The sequence below is a fragment of the Oncorhynchus mykiss genome, chromosome 30 (assembly GCF_013265735.2).
Source record: "Oncorhynchus mykiss isolate Arlee chromosome 30, USDA_OmykA_1.1, whole genome shotgun sequence".
Taxonomy (NCBI): Eukaryota; Metazoa; Chordata; class Actinopteri; order Salmoniformes; family Salmonidae; genus Oncorhynchus; species Oncorhynchus mykiss.
Genome location: NC_050570.1, coordinates 31,863,312 through 31,881,399, shown reverse-complemented (window position 1 = coordinate 31,881,399; position 18,088 = coordinate 31,863,312). Strand labels below are relative to the sequence as shown.

Below are 18,088 nucleotides of genomic sequence, written 5' to 3'. Positions count from 1 at the left end.
GTTTGTTAACCCGGCACAAACGATCTGAAGCATTAATCCCTGGAACAGGCTGCTCTCTCTCTCTCTCATCTTCCTTCCCTTTCTATGTCAATCTCAGAGTAATCTTTTCTCCTACCGGTTAGTTCTGCCTGGCATAACACATTGGGGATGTGTTGAGGGAGCTTATCTTGCACCCTTGCATCCCCCTCTTGGCTCCCAGAGGGAGGCTGCCTCTTCTAACACTCTGTCCAAAATGGCACTCTATTCCCTACATAGTGAACTCTTTTGACCATAGCCCCATTGGCCTCTGGTCAAAAGCAGTGCACTAATTGTGTAGGGAATAGGGTGCCATTTTGGACAGAGTGTTAGAAGACCCTGGCTGGGTTCAAATAAAATGTTATTTGTCACATGCTTTGTAAAGAACAGGTGTAGACTAACAGTGAAATGCATATTTACGGGTCCTTCCCAACAATGCAACAATTGAGGTAGATATGTCCATATAGGTAGGGTTAAAGTGACTAAGCAACAGAATAGATAACCAGTAACATCAGCGAATGTCAGTGTTTTCCAACCTTGGTCCTCGCGTACCCCCAACAGTACACGTTTTTATTGTAACCCTGGACAAGCACACCTGCACTGAGTTGAATAAGGTGTGTTGTGAAGGACTACAACAAAACTGTACTGTTGGGGGTACTCGAGAAGCAGGGTTGGGCAACACTGGCGTATCTGATGAGTCAAGATTTAGTGCAAAAAAGGTCAATGCGGATAGTCCGGGTAGCTAGTTGTTAGCTAATTAGCAGTCTTACACGGAACCCAAACCGGCTGCGCACGTGCGCCATCGTGCATGAATTTATTTTGTCCCCCTACACCAAACGCGATCACGACACGCAGGTTAAAATATCAAAACTAATTCTGAACCAATGACATTAATTTGGGGACAGGTCGAAAAGCATTAAACATGTATGGCAATTTAGCTAGTTAGCTTGCACTTGCTAGCTAATTTGTCCAATTTAGCTAGCTTGCTGTTACTAGCTAATTTGTCCTGGGATATAAACATTGAGTTGTTATTTTACCTGAAATGCACAAGGTCCTCTACTCCAACCCCATCAAAGTTGCCAATCCCTAGACATACTCATTTTAAAGCCACTGATAAGGATAGGAATTGCCAGGGACCTCACCGTACGATATTATCACTATACTTAGGTGCCGATTCTATATGTATTGCGATTCGATACTGTGATTTTATTGCGTTTTGATTCCAAACATATTGCTCACTATATGTCTGTTGCAGAGAGATGAGACAGCAAGATGGAGAACAAGCTATAGAATGAAAAATAATGGTGTTCTAGCGCACGAACAGCCAGCTTGCGCTTTTTACATATTGATACTTGGATTCAAAGTATTAGTATAATTTTGTCCCAAAAAATAATAGCGTGTTTGTTTTGTAACTGTGTAAAAAAAGAGGTTTCTCTCCCCATCACTACTTACAAAACTATCTTGACCCATGAATTTCACACATGCTTGTATTTTTGAACATAAGAGTAATGAATCTAGTTTCCTGCAAGGTCAGAAGGGAGATTTAAAATATATATATTTTAGGCAGGTCAGGGATAGGGTGTAGCACTAAAAACAGTGGTGGTCGGTCTTGTTTCCTGTTTTTCAGTGCAAGGCAGGATAGAGGGCCTAGTACCGAGCTGGCACTACTGTACTGACTGGTCAGCTAAAATAACTATTTCTGTCTACTAGACTAGAGCCTGAGGGCTGTTTTAGACTAATTGTACAGTGGAGTTCACAAGCCTTTTAGCCAAGTCTAAAGTATCAGATGGCCAAGGAGAATGCCAGCCACATTGACTAATTTTCATCCCACAGAGAGAAGCAACATGTCAGAGCAAAGTCTGGTGACAGACCTTGGTGTCAGGTGTGGGTCACAGCTAGCACTGGCTTCCTGTTTTTAGACTGGAGAGGGACTCAACACTTGCCCAAAACTTTTGCAGACACAAACAGGAACTAGAATACACCGATAAATATCTGTCTGTTTTTGACCTTGGAAATACCACTGCCAGTTATAGGCTAGCACTTTACATAGCATGAATTAATAGGCTCAGGGAGTTTCAACTAACATGCATCTCTGGGCCCAACATCCCATGACTAACTGGACCTATTCATTGGATCATATAGGCCATTGACAAATGTCCTCCCACCATTCTATAAGACAGCCCAAACAGCTGTTTATTATTAAAGTAATGTATAGTATTTCATTGACCCTGACCTAGTTTAGTGATGCAGTGAGAGTCAGAGGAATACTTTCAATTGCATACTCAAGTCCTCCCCTCCACAAAACCCATTTGAGTAAGTCAGAGGTGAGGGACCTCCTGGCTTTCTCATCCGATGGGTTTTGAGAAGTGAGGAGAAAGGACTTGAGGAGTATGCAATTCAGATTCTCCCACACTATAGGGGTGCTATAGGCCTAAACCTGATGCTTGCACATGTCTGACAATGTCAGGACACTGAAGCACTTAAAGACCATGCTGTTGTTTTAATTAATAAACTAGCCCAATGACCTAGCGGATGAGAAAGAAATCAAACATCATCTGAGGCCCATTACAGTGGCTTGCAAAAGTATTCACCCCCCTTGGCATTTTTTGTATTTTGTTGCCTTACATCCTGGAGTTAAAATAGATTTTGGGGGGTTTGTATCATTTGATTTACACAACATGCCTACCACTTTGAAGATGCAAAATATGTTTTATTGTGTAACAAAACAACAAATAAGACAAAAAACAACTTGAGTGTGCATAACTATTCACCCCCCATAGTCAATATTTTGTAGAGCCACCTTTTGCAGTAATTACAGCTGGCACATAAGCTTGGCACATCTAGCCACTGAGATTTTTGCCCATTCTTCAAGGCAAACTGTTCCGGCTCCTTCAAGTTGGATGGGTTCCGCTGGTGTACAGCAATCTTTAAGTAATACCACAGATTCTCAATTGGATTGAGGTCTGGGCTTTGACTAGGCCATTCCAATACATTTAAATGTTTCCCCTTAAACCACTCGAGTGTTGCTTCAGCTTAGGGTCATTGTCCTGCTGGAAGGTGACCCTCCACCCCAGTCTCAAATCTCTGTAAGACTGAAACAGGTTTCCCTCAAGAATTTCCCTGTATTTAGCACCATCCTTCCTTCCTTCGATTCTGACCTGTCTCTCCCAGTCCCTGCTGATGAAAAACAACCCCACAACATGATGCTGCCACCACCACGCTTCACTGTGGGAATGGTGTTCTCGGGGTGATAAGGTGTTGGGTTTGCCCCAGAGATAGTGTTTTCCTTGATGTCCAAAAAGCTAAATTTTAGTCTCATCTGACCAGAGTACCTTCTTCCATATGTTTGGCGAGTCTCCCACATGCCTTTTGGCAAACACCAAACGTGCTTATTTTTTTCTTTAAGCAATAGCTTTTTTCTGGGCACTCTTCCATAAAGCCCAGCTCTGGAGTGTACGACTTAGTGGTCCCATGGACAGATACTCTGATCTCCGCTGTGGGGTTTTGCAGCTCCTTCCGGGTTGTCTTTGGTCTCTTTGTTGCCTTTCTGATTAATGCCCTCCTTGCCTGGTCTGTGAGTTTTGGTGGGCGGCCCTCTCTTGGCAGGTTTGTTGTGGTGCCATATTCTTTCAATTGTTTTATAATGGAGTTAATGGTGCTCCGTGAGACATTCAGTTTCATAACCCAATCCTGATCTATACTTCTCACAACTTTGCCCTGACCTGTTTGGAGAGCTCCTTGGTCTTCACAGTGCGTGCTGCTTGCTTGGTAGTGCACCTTGCTTAGTGGTGTTGCAGACTCTGGATCCTTACAGAACAGGTGTATGTTTACTGAGATCATGTGACACTTAGATTGCACACAGGTGGACTTTATTTAACTAATTATGTGACTTCTGAAGGGAATTGGTTGCACCAGATCTTATTTAGGGGCTTCATAGCAAAGAGGGTGAATACATATGCGCACACCATTTTTCTGTGTTGTTTTTTAAAATATTTTTTTGAAACAGTTTTTTTTACTAAAACCTATTTGGACTATTTATGTCCATTTCATGAAATCCAAATAAAAATATATTTAAAGTACAGGTTGTAATGCAACAAAATAGAAAAACGCCAATGGAGGTGAATACTTTTGCAAGGCACTGTATGTGACGGAGCTCCAGCTCTATATCCTTCCTCATTAAGCGACATCAAAATGCATGAGGTGTATGTAGGTGAATGTCTGCTCGGCTTCAGCTCGGCTCTGGCCTTCTCAGAACGCAGCAAATTGCCTCTACATAAATGATGGAGGTGGTCAGGGAAGAAAAGGAGTATGTAGGGATGTTAACCGTTCATCAGTTAGCCACCAAAAATACATTTGACCAGTCATGCATGTCGGTCTAGAGGTTAATTTTCATAATTTTGTGAAATTAAATTGGCGCACATATATTTTCGTTAGTCATCATGCATTTTATATTCCACGCGCACAGCATACAGAGCCTCGTTTGAGAAGCGGAACGGTTGACGGCGCGAGAGTAGCTCCGCAAAAAGTCTGTGGGGTACTGGAGTGGAACCTGCTTTTGTAAACTGTCATTGCGCAACAATTCTAAATGCAATTGCATGTTAACTTTGGCGACGGTTAATTGGAGCTATTTTCATTTCTCAATTTGTAATTAAAGCACGCCTCCAATTCGGATGCATCGGCTATAGCCTGTCTGTCTACCTGTGACTATCAGCGCGTCACCCACCACGTTGCAATGTGAGTTTGAGGTTGTATAGTTATTTGAAACCTGAATGTTTTACTTCACTTCAAATAATGAGACGTCTTACCTTGCTTCAGTGTAGCCTGGCGAAAATCCATCCATAGAAACGTGGAGGCAATTATTTAATAAAGACTTCCTCATGCCATTAACCAGCTTTTAATCACCTGTTCTATTGGTTTTCATAACTTTTATTTCGTTGTCCAGAAGGCAATCCTCATATTAGCAACCTATCATAATTGTTGCTATTCGATTCCCCTTAGAGATGTTTTACAATTTTATTTTATTTCTGTCACAAATGCTCGCATTAGGTGCACTGTTTGAGAATTGCATTTTGGGCGAATGTTTTGGATATTACGTTTAATTAGCTGCTTCATTACAGGAGTTGCATGTTCAATAATAGGTGATAGCCCTTCGACTGTAAGACGATAGACTTGCTATTGTTGCATGTTTCCATTTTAAGCTGTAAATGAAAAAATGTCCGCTCCTTGTATGCATCAGAGACGTTTACATGTGAGTCATTCAGCAGATGCTCTTATCCAGAGCTATTTACAGTAGTGAATGTACACGGTTTCATTCGTACTGGTCCCCTGTGGGAATCGAGCCCACAACCCTGGCGTTGCAAGTGCCATGCTCTACCAACTGAGCCACACGGGACCCAGAAGCGAGAGGTTTCAATCTCGCCAAAATAATCACAATGGCTCAAAATCGTAAACTTGTCACCTGCCTTCCCGCCTTGGGACGACTCCTATTGTTGGGGCAGAAACATAAGCATTTCGTCATTATATACAGATCTCTGATAGCATTTTCTGTTAGTCAAGTCATTTTACAATTTAGATTCTAATTTTTTTTTACAGTAAATTGAGGTTAGCCTTTTTTTGTAGATTTTTTTTAGAGATGTCAGTCTGGCCTCCTTACTACTGCGGATCAAAATGACAGGATATGGTTAGTGTCAAAACGTGACTCTTTGTGTCAATCTCATTGTGGCTGAATGTCCGCCTACGTATACAATTAACCTCTATTTGAGTCACTTGACAGTCAAATTTGCGTAACTCCCTAGAATGGGACCCTCCACAGCACTAGGTAGAAACTTGTTGCAGTGCAGCTGGGGATTGTAGGCATCGTCTCTCCAGAGGAACAGCTGTCTGTATTTTCATTCCAGCAGAATGGTAACAGCAGCTGCTTTTGATACATTTTGTGTCATGGGATAGGGTAGAGCCATGGGCTTTATTTTAATTTTATATATATATGAGAGAGAGAGGGATGCCGACTAATTAGTTGTTCTAAACACAACAATATTAGACTTAAAGCTAGTGGAAACTGAGTACAGTAGCTTTCGCTGTGTCTGTCTGTGTCTCTGTCTGTGTCTGTCTCTCTGTATCTGTCTCTGTGTGTCTGTATGTCTGTATCTGTCTGTGTCTCTCTGTCTTCGTCTCTCTGTCTGTGTGTTTGTCTCTCTGTCTCTGTCTGTGTGTTTGTCTCTTTTCTGTGCGTGCGTCTGTCTGTCTCTTTCTGCGTCTGTCTGTCTCTTTCTGCGTCTGTCTGTCTCTTTCTGCGTCTGTCTGTCTCTTTCTGCGTCTGTCTGTCTCTTTCTGCGTCTATCTGTGTGTGTCTGTCTCTCTGTGTGTGTCTTTCTGTGTGTGTGTGTCTGTCTGTCTGTCTCTGTCTGTCTGTGTGTTCATGCGTGCATACATTTTGAGTATCTCAGGAGGAGGAACAGCACTTTGACCCTGCCTGCCTTGAGTGTGATCAGCATATGACTCTGCAAAGTACCTTAAGACACACAGCGAATCTGCTTTGAGACTATTGTTCAGAAAACTGGAGACAAACTTAGAAGTTTGTCTCAATTCCCTGGAGTGTTACTGATCTTGTCTTTTCTGCCTGAAGTTCTTATCTAATGTTGGGCGTTTTCTCAAACCTGTTTTCCTTTTTGTTGATACTGACTGGATTTCTGCATTGATTGTAAAAACCTTTGGAATAGTAACACTCTTGACAGGTAGGAGTATCTGAGAAGATTTTAATAGTGTCATTTATTTTTATAACTGGGTCATTCCACCCCCAAAAAGCCCAAGAAAGAGGATTTTGACACCCACCATCTCAGATTGTTCTGAAGTCGTTTCTGTAGTTAGTAACAGATACGATTAGCATTCCTGAAACAGACAAAACATCTTCAGATTCACAGGGAATACATTACGTGGTATGGAGAAGCAAATCTACAGCTTCATACTACTTGTCAAACATAGGGAACTGATACTTTACAGTTGTTATGGTTTGTGGAGGGATCCGTGGGTGGCTTTTGATTTTTTTTTTTGTTGGTATTCCTTCATGTCTTACTCATTGGTAGGAAGAGTGCAAATCAGATGTTGGGTCCTACATTTATTTAATATTATCTGAATCCTGTAGACCTAAATCAAATTGGCCAATTTGAGTGTAGTTCTCCAAGATCAAATAAAGAATGCCAATCTCACCTGTTTCTAACTACAGAAACTATTTCAAAACATTCTGAGATGGTGGGTGTCATGGCTTACTGTATTGACATGGACCGACTCTGCTTCCTTGGTTCCATACTGTATAGTGTGCGATAGCCAACTTCTGTCGTTGTCAAGCCGAAGGCTACATAGATGGTGTTAAAAAGCGCACTGCTGTGCTCCGAGCACGCAAATTGGAGCATGGGAGGGTCGGCGTGTGAGTCCAAATCAAAGTTTGCGAAATCGAGAGCACTTCTTCAATGTGTACTCTGTTTGTACATATTTTGAAGCGTGCATCGACGTAAGCTTCAACAAAGTATGCAAATAAATATGACACAACCACGTAAAGAACGTTTCTTGAAATCGAAGGTGTCAGTTATTTGAGTTGAAGTGACAGAAAATACTCTCCGACTGCGAGATGATATGTTGCCTAGTCACATCTCATATGTTGCCTGACTAGAGTATTTTATCTTGATACATTAATAAATACATGCTGCGGTAATTTTGGCATTGTTACCTGCCTATAATACCCACTGTAGTTGTTTTGTATGTTGTAAGTCAATAGGGCTAGCTACTACTGTTAGCTAACTAGCCAGATAGCCAAGAATAATTGTTAGCTAGCTACCCACAAAGAATTGACATCTACCTGAGAAAATATTGTTTTTAAGTCATTTTGCCGGTTATAGTATTTGGTTAGCTACATTATTACAGTTCACATATAGCTAGCTGATAGTTATTAAGTAAAATGTTTGCTTTGTCTATATCTTGTTTCATCTCTCATGCCATTGTCCTGGCTAGAAGAAGCAAGGTTCAGTGAAAGGGTAAGTCAATAGGGCTAGCTAGCTAGCCACAAAGAATTGTTAGCTAGCTACCCATGAAGAATTGACAACTACCTTGCATAACATTAGTTTTCGATCATTTTGGGCTGTTTAACTAACGAGCTAGATTACGATTCGCTTAAGCTCAGCAAAAAAAAGAAACATCTCTTTTTCAGGACCCTGTCATTCAAAGATAATTTGTAAAAATCCAATTAACTTCACAGTTCTTCATCGTTAAGGAGGCATGAGGACTGCAGATGTGGCCAGGTCAATACATTGCAATGTCCGTACTGTGAGATTCCTAAGACCGCACTACAGGGAGCTGATCGTCCTCGCAGTGGCAAACCACGTGTAACAACGCCTACACAGGATCGGTACACCCAAACATTTGGGGGCAGAACTGCAAAAGCATGTGCGAGCAAGGAGGCCTACAAACCTGACTCAGTTACTCCAGCTCTGTCAGGAGGAATGGGCAAACATTCACCCAACTTATTGTGGGAAACTTGTGGAAGGCTACCCAAAATATTTGACCCAAGTTAAACAATTTAAAGGCAATGCTACCAAATGCTAAATGTGTATGTAAACTGCAGACCCACTGGGAATGTGATGAAAGAAATAAAAGCTGAAATAAATCATTCTTTCTACTATTATTCAGACATTTCACATTCTTAAAATAAAGTGGTGATCCTAACTGACCTAAGAGCGGGGCGGCAATGTAGCCTAGTGGTTAGAGCATTGGACAAGTAACCGAAAGGTTACAAGTTTGAATCCCCGAGCTGACGAGGTTCAAATCTGTCGTTCTGCCCCTGAACAAGGCAGTTAACCCACTGTTCCTAGGCCGTCATTGAAAATAAGAATTTGTTCTTAACTGACTTGCCTAGTTACAATATATGTGTGTATGTGTATATATGTGTGTGTGTATATATGTGTGTGTGTGTGTGTGTGTGTGTGTGTGTGTGTGTGTGTGTGTGTGTGTGTATAGATATACATACATACATACATACATACATACATGCATACATACAGTGAGGCAAATAAGTATTTAGTCAGCCACCAATTGTGCAAGTTCTCCCACTTAAAAAGATGAGAGAGGCCTGTAATTTTCATCATAGGTACACTTCAACTATGAGAGACAAAATGAGGGGGAAAAAATCCAGAAAATCACATTGTAGGATTTTTAATGAATTTATTTGCAAAGTATGGTGGAAAATAAGTATTTGGTCAATAACAAAAGTTTATCACAATACTTTGTTATATACCCTTTGTTGGCAATGACAGAGGTCTATCGTTTTCTGTAAGTCTTCACACACTGTTGCTGGTATTTTGGCCCATTCCTCCATGCAAATCTCCTCTAGAGCAGTGATGTTTTGGGGCTGTTGCTGGGCAACATGGACTTTCAACTACCTCCAAATATTTTCTATGGGGTTGAGATCTGGAGACTGGCTAGGCCACTCCAGGACCTTGAAATGCTTCTTACGAAGCCACTCCTTCGTTGCCCGGGCGGTGTGTTTGGAATCATTGTCATGCTGAAAGACCCAGCCACGTTTCATCTTCAATGCCCTTGCTGATTGAAGGAGGTTTTCACTCAAAATCTCACGATACATGGCCCCACTCATTCTTTCCTTTACACGGATCAGTCGTCCTGGTCCCTTTGCAGAAAAACATCCCCAAAGCATGATGTTTCCACCCCCATGCTTCACAGTAGGTATGGTGTTCTTTGGATGCAACTCAGCATTCTTTGTCCTCCAAACACAACAAGTTGAGTTTTTACCAAAAAGTTATATTTTGGTTTCATCTGACCATATGACATTCTCCCAATCTTATTCTGGATCATCCAAATGCTCTCTAGCAAACTTCATATGGGCCTGGACATGTAATGGCTTAAGCAGGGGGACACGTCTGAGTAGGTGAACTGATGATCTCTGCATGTGTGGTTCCCACCGTGAAGCATGGAGGTGTGGTGGTGCTTTGCTGGTGACGTAGTCTGGGATTTATTTAGAATTCAAGGCACATTTAACCAGCATGGCCACCACAGCGATACACTATCCCACCTGTTTAAAAAAATCTATTTAATTTATTTAACCTTTTATTTAACCTGGTAGGCTAGTTGAGAACAAGTTCTAATTTACAACTGCGATAAAGCAAAGCAGTTCGACACATACAACAACACAGAGTTATTTTTTAATATATACAGTGTATGCAAATTAGGTAAGATAAGGGAGGTAAGGCAATAAATAGGCCATGGTGGCGAAGTAATTACAATATAGCAATTAAACACTGGAATGTGCAGAAGATGAATGTGAAAGTAGAGATACTGGGGTGCAAAGGAGCAAGATAAATAAGTACAGTGGGGATGAGGTAGTTGGATGGGCTATTTACAGATGGGCTGTGTACAGGTGCAGTGATCTGTGAGCTGCTCTGGCAGCTGGTGCTTAAAGCTAGTGAGGGAGATATGAGTCTCCAGCTTCAGTGATTTTTGCAGTTCGTTCCAGTCATTGGCAGCAGAGAACTGGAAGGAAAGGCGGCCAAAGGAGAAATTGGCTTTGGGTTTGACCAGTGAGATATACCTGCTGTGGCACGTGCTACGGGTGAGTGCTGCTATGGTGACCAGTGAGCTGAGATAATGTAGATGGTTTGCGCTTAGTGGGAATATCATTTGTTTTTCAACAGGTCAGTGACCCAAAACACCTCCAGTCTGTGTAATTTTAAATGTTTTAAATGTAAAATGTATTTAACTAGGCAAGTCAGTTAAGAAAAGATTCACGGCTTACCGGGGATCAGTGGGTTGTTCATGGGAAGAACAACAGATTTGTACCATGTCAGCTCGGGGATTCAATCCAGCAACCTTTCGGTTACTGGCCCAACGCTCTAAACACTAGGCTACCTGCCGCCCCAAATGGCTATTTGACCACGAAGGAGAATGATGGAGTGCTGCATCAGATGATGGCCTCCATAATCCCCCGACCTCAACCCATCTGAGATGAGTTGGACCGCAGAGTGAAGGGAAAGCAGTTTCAAGTGCCTAGCTAATGTGGGAACTCCTCTAAGACTGTTGGAAAAGCATTCCAGGTGAAGCTGGTTGAGTGAATGCCAAGAGTGTGCAAAGCTGTCATCAAGGCAAATGGTGGCTACTTTCAGGAATCTCAAATATAAATATATTTTTAATGAACATGTTTTTGGTTACTACATGATTCCATATGTGTTATTTCATAGTTTTGATGTTTTCACTATTATTGTACAATGTAAATAATTGTTTTAAAAAAATTTTTGTAGGTGTGTCCAAACTTTTGACTGGTTTCATTAATTCATTCGGAACGCCTTCCTAATATTGAGTTGCACCCCCAGGGCAGCAGGGTAGAGTACCGGGTGGTAGCTGGCTAGTAACAGTGACTAAAGTTCAGGGCAGGGTACTGGGCGTATGCTTGCTAGTGGTGACTGTACAACAGTCTGATGGCCTGTAAGGTATTTTGCCCCTTTCTAATTTCCTCTATTTTTGCATATTTTTGATACTGAATGTTATCAGACCTTCAACCAAACCTGGTATTAGTTAAAGGGAACCTGGATTTACAAATAACACACACAAAGATTACATGGGTTCCATTTTTATTCCTGGCGAAAACCAAACACTGTATTCTACAGTAAGAACCTCATACCAACGGTCAAGTATGGTGGTGGTTCTGTGATGTTTTGGGAATGCTTTGCTGCCTCAGGACCTGGATGACTTGTCTTAATAGAAGGAACCATGAAATATGCTTTGTATAAGAGAATTCTACAGGAGAATGTCAGGCCATCTGTCTGTGAGCTGAAGCACAGCTGGGTCATGCAGCAAGACGATGATCAAAAACACAATCAAGTCTACCTGAAAATGGCTAAAAAGCAACCCATTTGAAGTTTTGGAATGGCCTCGTCAAAGTCCAGACCTAATCCCAATTGAAATGTTGCGGCAGGACATAAAACGAGCAGTAAATGCTTGAAAGCCCTAAAATTGTTGGGTGTAAGTGAGCAATTACTTTTTCACACATGGGCATTGGGTTTTGCATAAATTTGTTTATTCAGTTAATGAGATAAGAATGTAATTGTTATTTGTTCACTAATCTAATATTAGTTTTTGTTATTATAAAAAAAATATATCAGAAAGTAGAGAATTAGAAAGGGCTTTGATGGTCTCCGAGATGGTTACCATACTAGGGGTTGCAAACCCATGTGGGGACGACTGATATGAAAACGTGGTCCCGGGAGAATTTCCAAAATCCTGAGAAATAATAAATGATATATATCAGCAAAAGTTGAAACGTCCTCTCACTGTCAATTGTGTTTATTTTCAGCAAACTTAACATGTGTATGAACATAAGATTCAATAATTGAGACATAAACTGAACAGGTGCTACAGACGTGACTAACAGAAATTGAATAATGTGTCCCTGAACAAGAGGGGGGTCAAAATCAAAAGTAACAGTCAGTATCTGTTGTGGCCATCAGCTGCATTAAGTACTGCAGTGCATCTCTTCCTCATGGACTGCACCAGATTTTCCAGTTCTTGCTGTGAGATGTTACCCCACTCTTCCACCAATTTAGTGGAATTAAATTGGCGCGTGTACAGTATATTCGTTTGTCACACGTACAGCATATAGAGCCTTTGAGTGGAAAATCAGCTACTGCTGCAGCATCTTGTGGTGCTTTCAAGACAACTGGGAACTTAGAACAAATACAAGCTCAAATCAGGACTTCAGTGATCTTCAGGTCGGAAAGTCGTAGCTCAAGAACAGCGGTTCCCAACCTCTTTTGTTTACTGTACCACCAACTGAATTTTGCTCTGCCCGGAGTGCCCCCTCGTGTCTTTTACCAGTAGGCCTATGGTCTCATAAGTCTTCTCAAGTACCCCCTGTGTATAGTCCAAGTACCCTCAGGGGTCCTAGTACCCCTGGTTGGGAATCACCGCTCTAGAAAGACGCCGGTGTTTGCAAGTTTTTGAAATTCCGAGTTGGATGACTGTTTTTTTCCCCCCCAGTTGTCTTGAACACACTGAAGTCGGAGGTTTCCGAGTTCCCAGTTGTTTTGAATAAGCAGCATCAAACCTTCAAACCTTAAATTGCTTCAAAATAGCCTATTAGATCTTATCTCTTTCTACATTTCTAAAGGATATTTTCATCACATGAAACTACTTGCATGTGTATTGCCCTTTTGACAACTGTTTTCCCGCTTAAATGCATTATGGAATGAACATTCACACGCAGCCTACTGCCTTGTGTGCATTTCTGTGCTAATAATGTGAATAAATAATAGTTTTAACATTTTAAAGCTAAATGTTCTGATCTGTTGCATCATTCATTGCTTTTTAATAGTTTTTTTTAATGTATCCTAGGCCTACTGGTTGTATGAATTTGGGATCTATCGTCCCAGAGTCTGTTTTGGAATAGCCTCTTTCTTTCTCGACAAGCTGACCAATAGAGTAGGTAGCCTAAACGTTTCTATAATAGTAGATTTAGATAGGCTAGTGATTTTGCTGTTTGTTACTCGTCTTGTTGGCCGAGGAAAAGTAAACGTGGGCAGTTATTCTAACAGCTTCAAAGTGCACTTCAGAATTCGGTAAGAAAGACTGTACATCGTTGCATCCTCGACTTGAATGTTCTGTTAATATAAATAACCATATTCTAAATGTTATTTCTGTCATTCTGAGAATCGTGGGTGGATGCCCTAATGAGGTTGCACACCCAATGCATGTGGGTCCGTTAAATTATTCAAATGTAAATTCAAATGTTGCAGGTCAAATGTCCGCCGCCACATTTTCCTAACGGAAACCCTGCCTCACCACCTGAGGGCTGCCCGGCATGGAGTCCAGGATCCAGATGCAGATGGAGGTGTTCAGTCCCAGGGTCCTTAGCTTAGTGATGAGCTTGGAGGGCACTATGGGTTTGAACTCTGAGCTGTAGTCAATGAACAGCATTCTCATATAGGTGTTCCTTTTGTCCAGGTGGTAAAGGGCAGTGTGGAGTGCAATAGAGATTGCATCATCTGTGGATCTGTTGGGGTGAAATGGAGTGGGTCCAGGGTTTTTGGGATGATGGTGTTGATGAGCCATGACCAGCCTTTGAAAGCATTTCATGGCAACAGATGTGAGTGCTATGGGGCGGTAGTCAATTAGACCGGTTACCTTGGTGTTCTTGGGCACAGGGACTATGGTGGTTTGCTTGAAACATAGGTATTACAGACTGGGTCATGGAGAGGTTGAAAATGTCAGTGAAGACACTTTCCAGCTGTACAGCGCATACTCTGAGTAAGCATCCTAGTAATCCTTCTGGTCCTGTGGTGTTGTGAATGTTAACGTCTTTGGGTCTTACTCACATCGGCTACGGAGCGCATGATGAAACTACACACTAACACAGTCACACATCAGTGTGGTTTTCAATAGTCCTTTTTGTTCTCTGGCTATCCAGTGTCCATAACTAAAGCATTACCAAAAAGCCCAAAATCCATGAAACAGACAAGGAAGGAAGTTAAATTGTAAAGGCCTCCTCCAGTCCTCCTACAGCTCACATGAGTCCTTATCTCCTCCACAGGTGGCGACTGAAAAGGTTGCAGGCAAGCTGAGTTCTACACTCTCATGGGTGAAGAACTCAGTGTCACACACGGTCAGTCAGATGGCTAGCCAGGTGGCCACGCCGTCTAGCCAGGTGGCAACGGTGCCCTCGTCCCTGCAGACCACCACAGCCACCTCGTCCTCCACCTCCCTCTCCTCCTCGTCCCCCACTTCGGCATCGCCTGCAAAGCTCAGCCCAGATGAACTGGAGCTGCTGGCCAAGCTGGAGGAGCAGAACAGGTGAGGGGATCATGTCAAACAATCAATCACTCAATAACTGCCAAGTGTCAACATCATTCATGTTTCTGTTATGTCAGTCTTGACAGTAACTTAATTAGCACATCTCAGGTAACATTGTTTAGATTGGGAAGTTAGTCTGGCCAGCTATCTAAACTTGTAATAATCGTGGTCGAGTTACCGACCGGGGGTCCCCATGATTTTGTTAGTTACGCTCACTCAGATATCATATTAAAAATGGCTAAATCTTCTCTTATCCACATGGCAAAATGTGTAGAAATGTAGCAAACTTGCTTTAAAACTACAACATGTATCTATGCTCCATGGCAAAATGTGTAGAAATGTAACAAACTTGCTTTAAAACTACAACATGTACAGTGCCTTGCGAAAGTATTCGGCCCCCTTGAACTTTGCGACCTTTTGCCACATTTCAGGCGTCAAACAGAAAGATATAAAACTGTATTTTTTTGTGAAGAATCAACAACAAGTGGGACACAATCATGAAGTGGAACGACATTTATTGGATATTTCAAACTTTTTTAACAAATCAAAAACTGAAAAATTAGGCATGCAAAATTATTCAGCCCCTTTACTTTCAGTGCAGCAAACTCTCTCCAGAAGTTCAGTGAGGATCTCTGAATGATCCAATGTTGACCTAAATGACTAATGATGATAAATACAATCCACCTGTGTGTAATCAAGTCTCCGTATAAATGCACCTGCACTGTGATAGTCTCAGAGGTCCGTTAAAAGCGCAGAGAGCATCATGAAGAACAAGGAACACACCAGGCAGGTCCGAGATACTGTTGTGAAGAAGTTTAAAGCCGGATTTGGATACAAAAAGATTTCCCAAGCTTTAAACATCCCAAGGAGCACTGTGCAAGCGATAATATTGAAATGGAAGGAGTATCAGACCACTGCAAATCTACCAAGACCTGGCCGTCCCTCTAAACTTTCAGCTCATACAAGGAGAAGACTGATCAGAGATGCAGCCAAGAGGCCCATGATCACTCTGGATGAACTGCAGAGATCTACAGCTGAGGTGGGAGACTCTGTCCATAGGACAACAATCAGTCGTATATTGCACAAATCTGGCCTTTATGGAAGAGTGGCAAGAAGAAAGCCATTTCTTAAAGATATCCATAAAAAGTGTTGGTTAAAGTTTTCCACAAGCCACCTGGGAGACACACCAAACATGTGGAAGAAGGTGCTCTGGTCAGATGAAACCAAAATTGAACTTTTTGGCAACAATGCAAAACGTTATGTTTGGCGTAAAAGCAACACAGCTGAACACACCATCCCCACTGTCAAACATGGTGGTGGCAGCATCATGGTTTGGGCCTGCTTTTCTTCAGCAGGGACAGGGAAGATGGTTAAAATTGATGGGAAGATGGATGGAGCCAAATACATGACCATTCTGGAAGAAAACCTGATGGAGTCTGCAAAAGACCTGAGACTGGGACGGAGATTTGTCTTCCAACAAGACAATGATCCAAAACATAAAGCAAAATCTACAATGGAATGGTTCAAAAATAAACATATCCAGGTGTTAGAATGGCCAAGTCAAAGTCCAGACCTGAATCCAATCGAGAATCTGTGGAAAGAACTGAAAACTGCTGTTCACAAATGCTCTCCATCCAACCTCACTGAGCTCGAGCTGTTTTGCAAGGAGGAATGGGAAAAAATGTCAGTCTCTCAATGTGCAAAACTGATAGAGAGACACCCCAAGCGATTTACAGCTGTAATCGCAGCAAAAGGTGGCGCTACAAAGTATTAACTTAAGGGGGCTGAATAATTTTGCACACCCAATTTTTCAGTTTTTGATTTGTTAAAAAAGTTTGAAATATCCAATAAATGTCGTTCCACTTCATGATTGTGTCCCACTTGTTGTTGATTCTTCACAAAAAAATACAGTTTTATATCTTTATGTTTGAAGCCTGAAATGTGGCAAAAGGTCGCAAAGTTCAAGGGGGCCGAATACTTTCGCAAGGCACTGTATCTATGCTCCATGGAAAAATGTGTAGAACTCTTAAATGTAAATCTCACCGCTGTCTTGTGTGTGGGGGGGGGGGGGGGGGGGCTAAAATGTCTTGCTCTTCTTGATGAGTTCAGATTTTTTTGTGGCCCCCACCCGCTTCAAAGGTGCCCATCCCTGTTGTAGACCATTGGCAAAGCCATTGGTTATGTAATGTTAATTGTCCATCTAGCAATAGAATTGCATGACACCCAACAACAGTGAGTATAATATTAACTCTGGTTGTGAAGGCATGGCACAGTCATCTTAGTAAGAACAGCCAGCCACACTCTGTCACCTGAAGTTTTCATTAGCTGAAACAAGATTAGTGTGCATTTAGTCCCCACTGCTGTCGCTCCACTCTCTCTATTTCTCCCTTTTCTCCCACCACTCTCTCCTTCTGTCCCTCCTATGGCTCTCACCCTGCTTTTATAAGAAGTCTCAGTGTTGACATGGAAACGATGATAACTGGGAAGTGCAGCCGGTTGCTTGGGTTTATACTCACTGCTGTGTAAAGCCTTCTCAAGTATCTCAAGTGAAGAATACTGTATTCCGAGCCCTGTGAGATGTAGCCTTGGCTTTTACAGACCGAATGAAGGGTGGGTGAACTGATCTGTTTCAAGTGTGAGAGCGATGCTCAAAGTGGGGCTGAGACAAACTGTAGTAGGACACATCTGAAGGTGAAAATATCTGCACAATCTGCTGTGTTAGATGAGCAGGAAGTGAGAGTGATATTTGAAAATGTTTTTTCCCCCATGCTCTGTAAAGCTTGGCTATAGATTGAGAGAGAGACTTCTGCTTTCACTAGTGATGGATGATTCTTATCCTCTTCTAGCTCCTTTTGGCATCAGTCTCTCACTCCATGGACTGTACCACAAGGATGTCTCACTATATTTTATTATTCAACTTTTCCTTTTCATTGTCCTGGGCAGACCTCTAAGCACCTTCTTGAACAAAGGGTGGACAGAAGGTGTGGTGATGTAGAGGGGACTTCTGGGCTATTTGATCTTTGACCCAGATCTCAACCCCTGCAAGCAGGGCCACAGCTGGCCTCTTTCACGAGGCACATGTCCCTGCTGCCCCTCCCTTTTCTTCCCTCTTCCATCCCTCCCTCCTTCCCTGTGACTGACAACAATACCCTATCATCTGCCACAGCCCACAAAGACCCTCATGTCACCCTGATAAAATGTAGAGTGCTTGTTGCCCCCTTAGAAAAGGCTGTGT

The 18,088-nt window shown here is 42.1% G+C and overlaps 1 protein-coding gene across 6 annotated transcripts in view; it reads left to right on the top strand.

The window, feature by feature from the left end:
* The window catches only part of LOC110521718 (ecotropic viral integration site 5 protein homolog), a 95,045-nt gene that overhangs the window by 13,428 nt on the left and 63,529 nt on the right, over positions 1 to 18,088 (top strand). For 3 of the 6 annotated variants that reach the window (XM_021599520.2, XM_021599516.2, XM_021599515.2), the window contains exons 1-2: positions 14,091 to 14,149; positions 14,594 to 14,853. In XM_021599520.2, coding sequence (XP_021455195.1) covers positions 14,138 to 14,149; positions 14,594 to 14,853 — 272 coding nt within the window. In that variant the 5' untranslated portion in view covers positions 14,091 to 14,137. Of the gene's footprint in view, positions 1 to 6,551; positions 6,747 to 14,090; positions 14,150 to 14,593; positions 14,854 to 18,088 lie in introns of those variants that run through there. The other 3 variants (XM_021599519.2, XM_021599517.2, XM_036969384.1) reach the window with 2 other exon arrangements.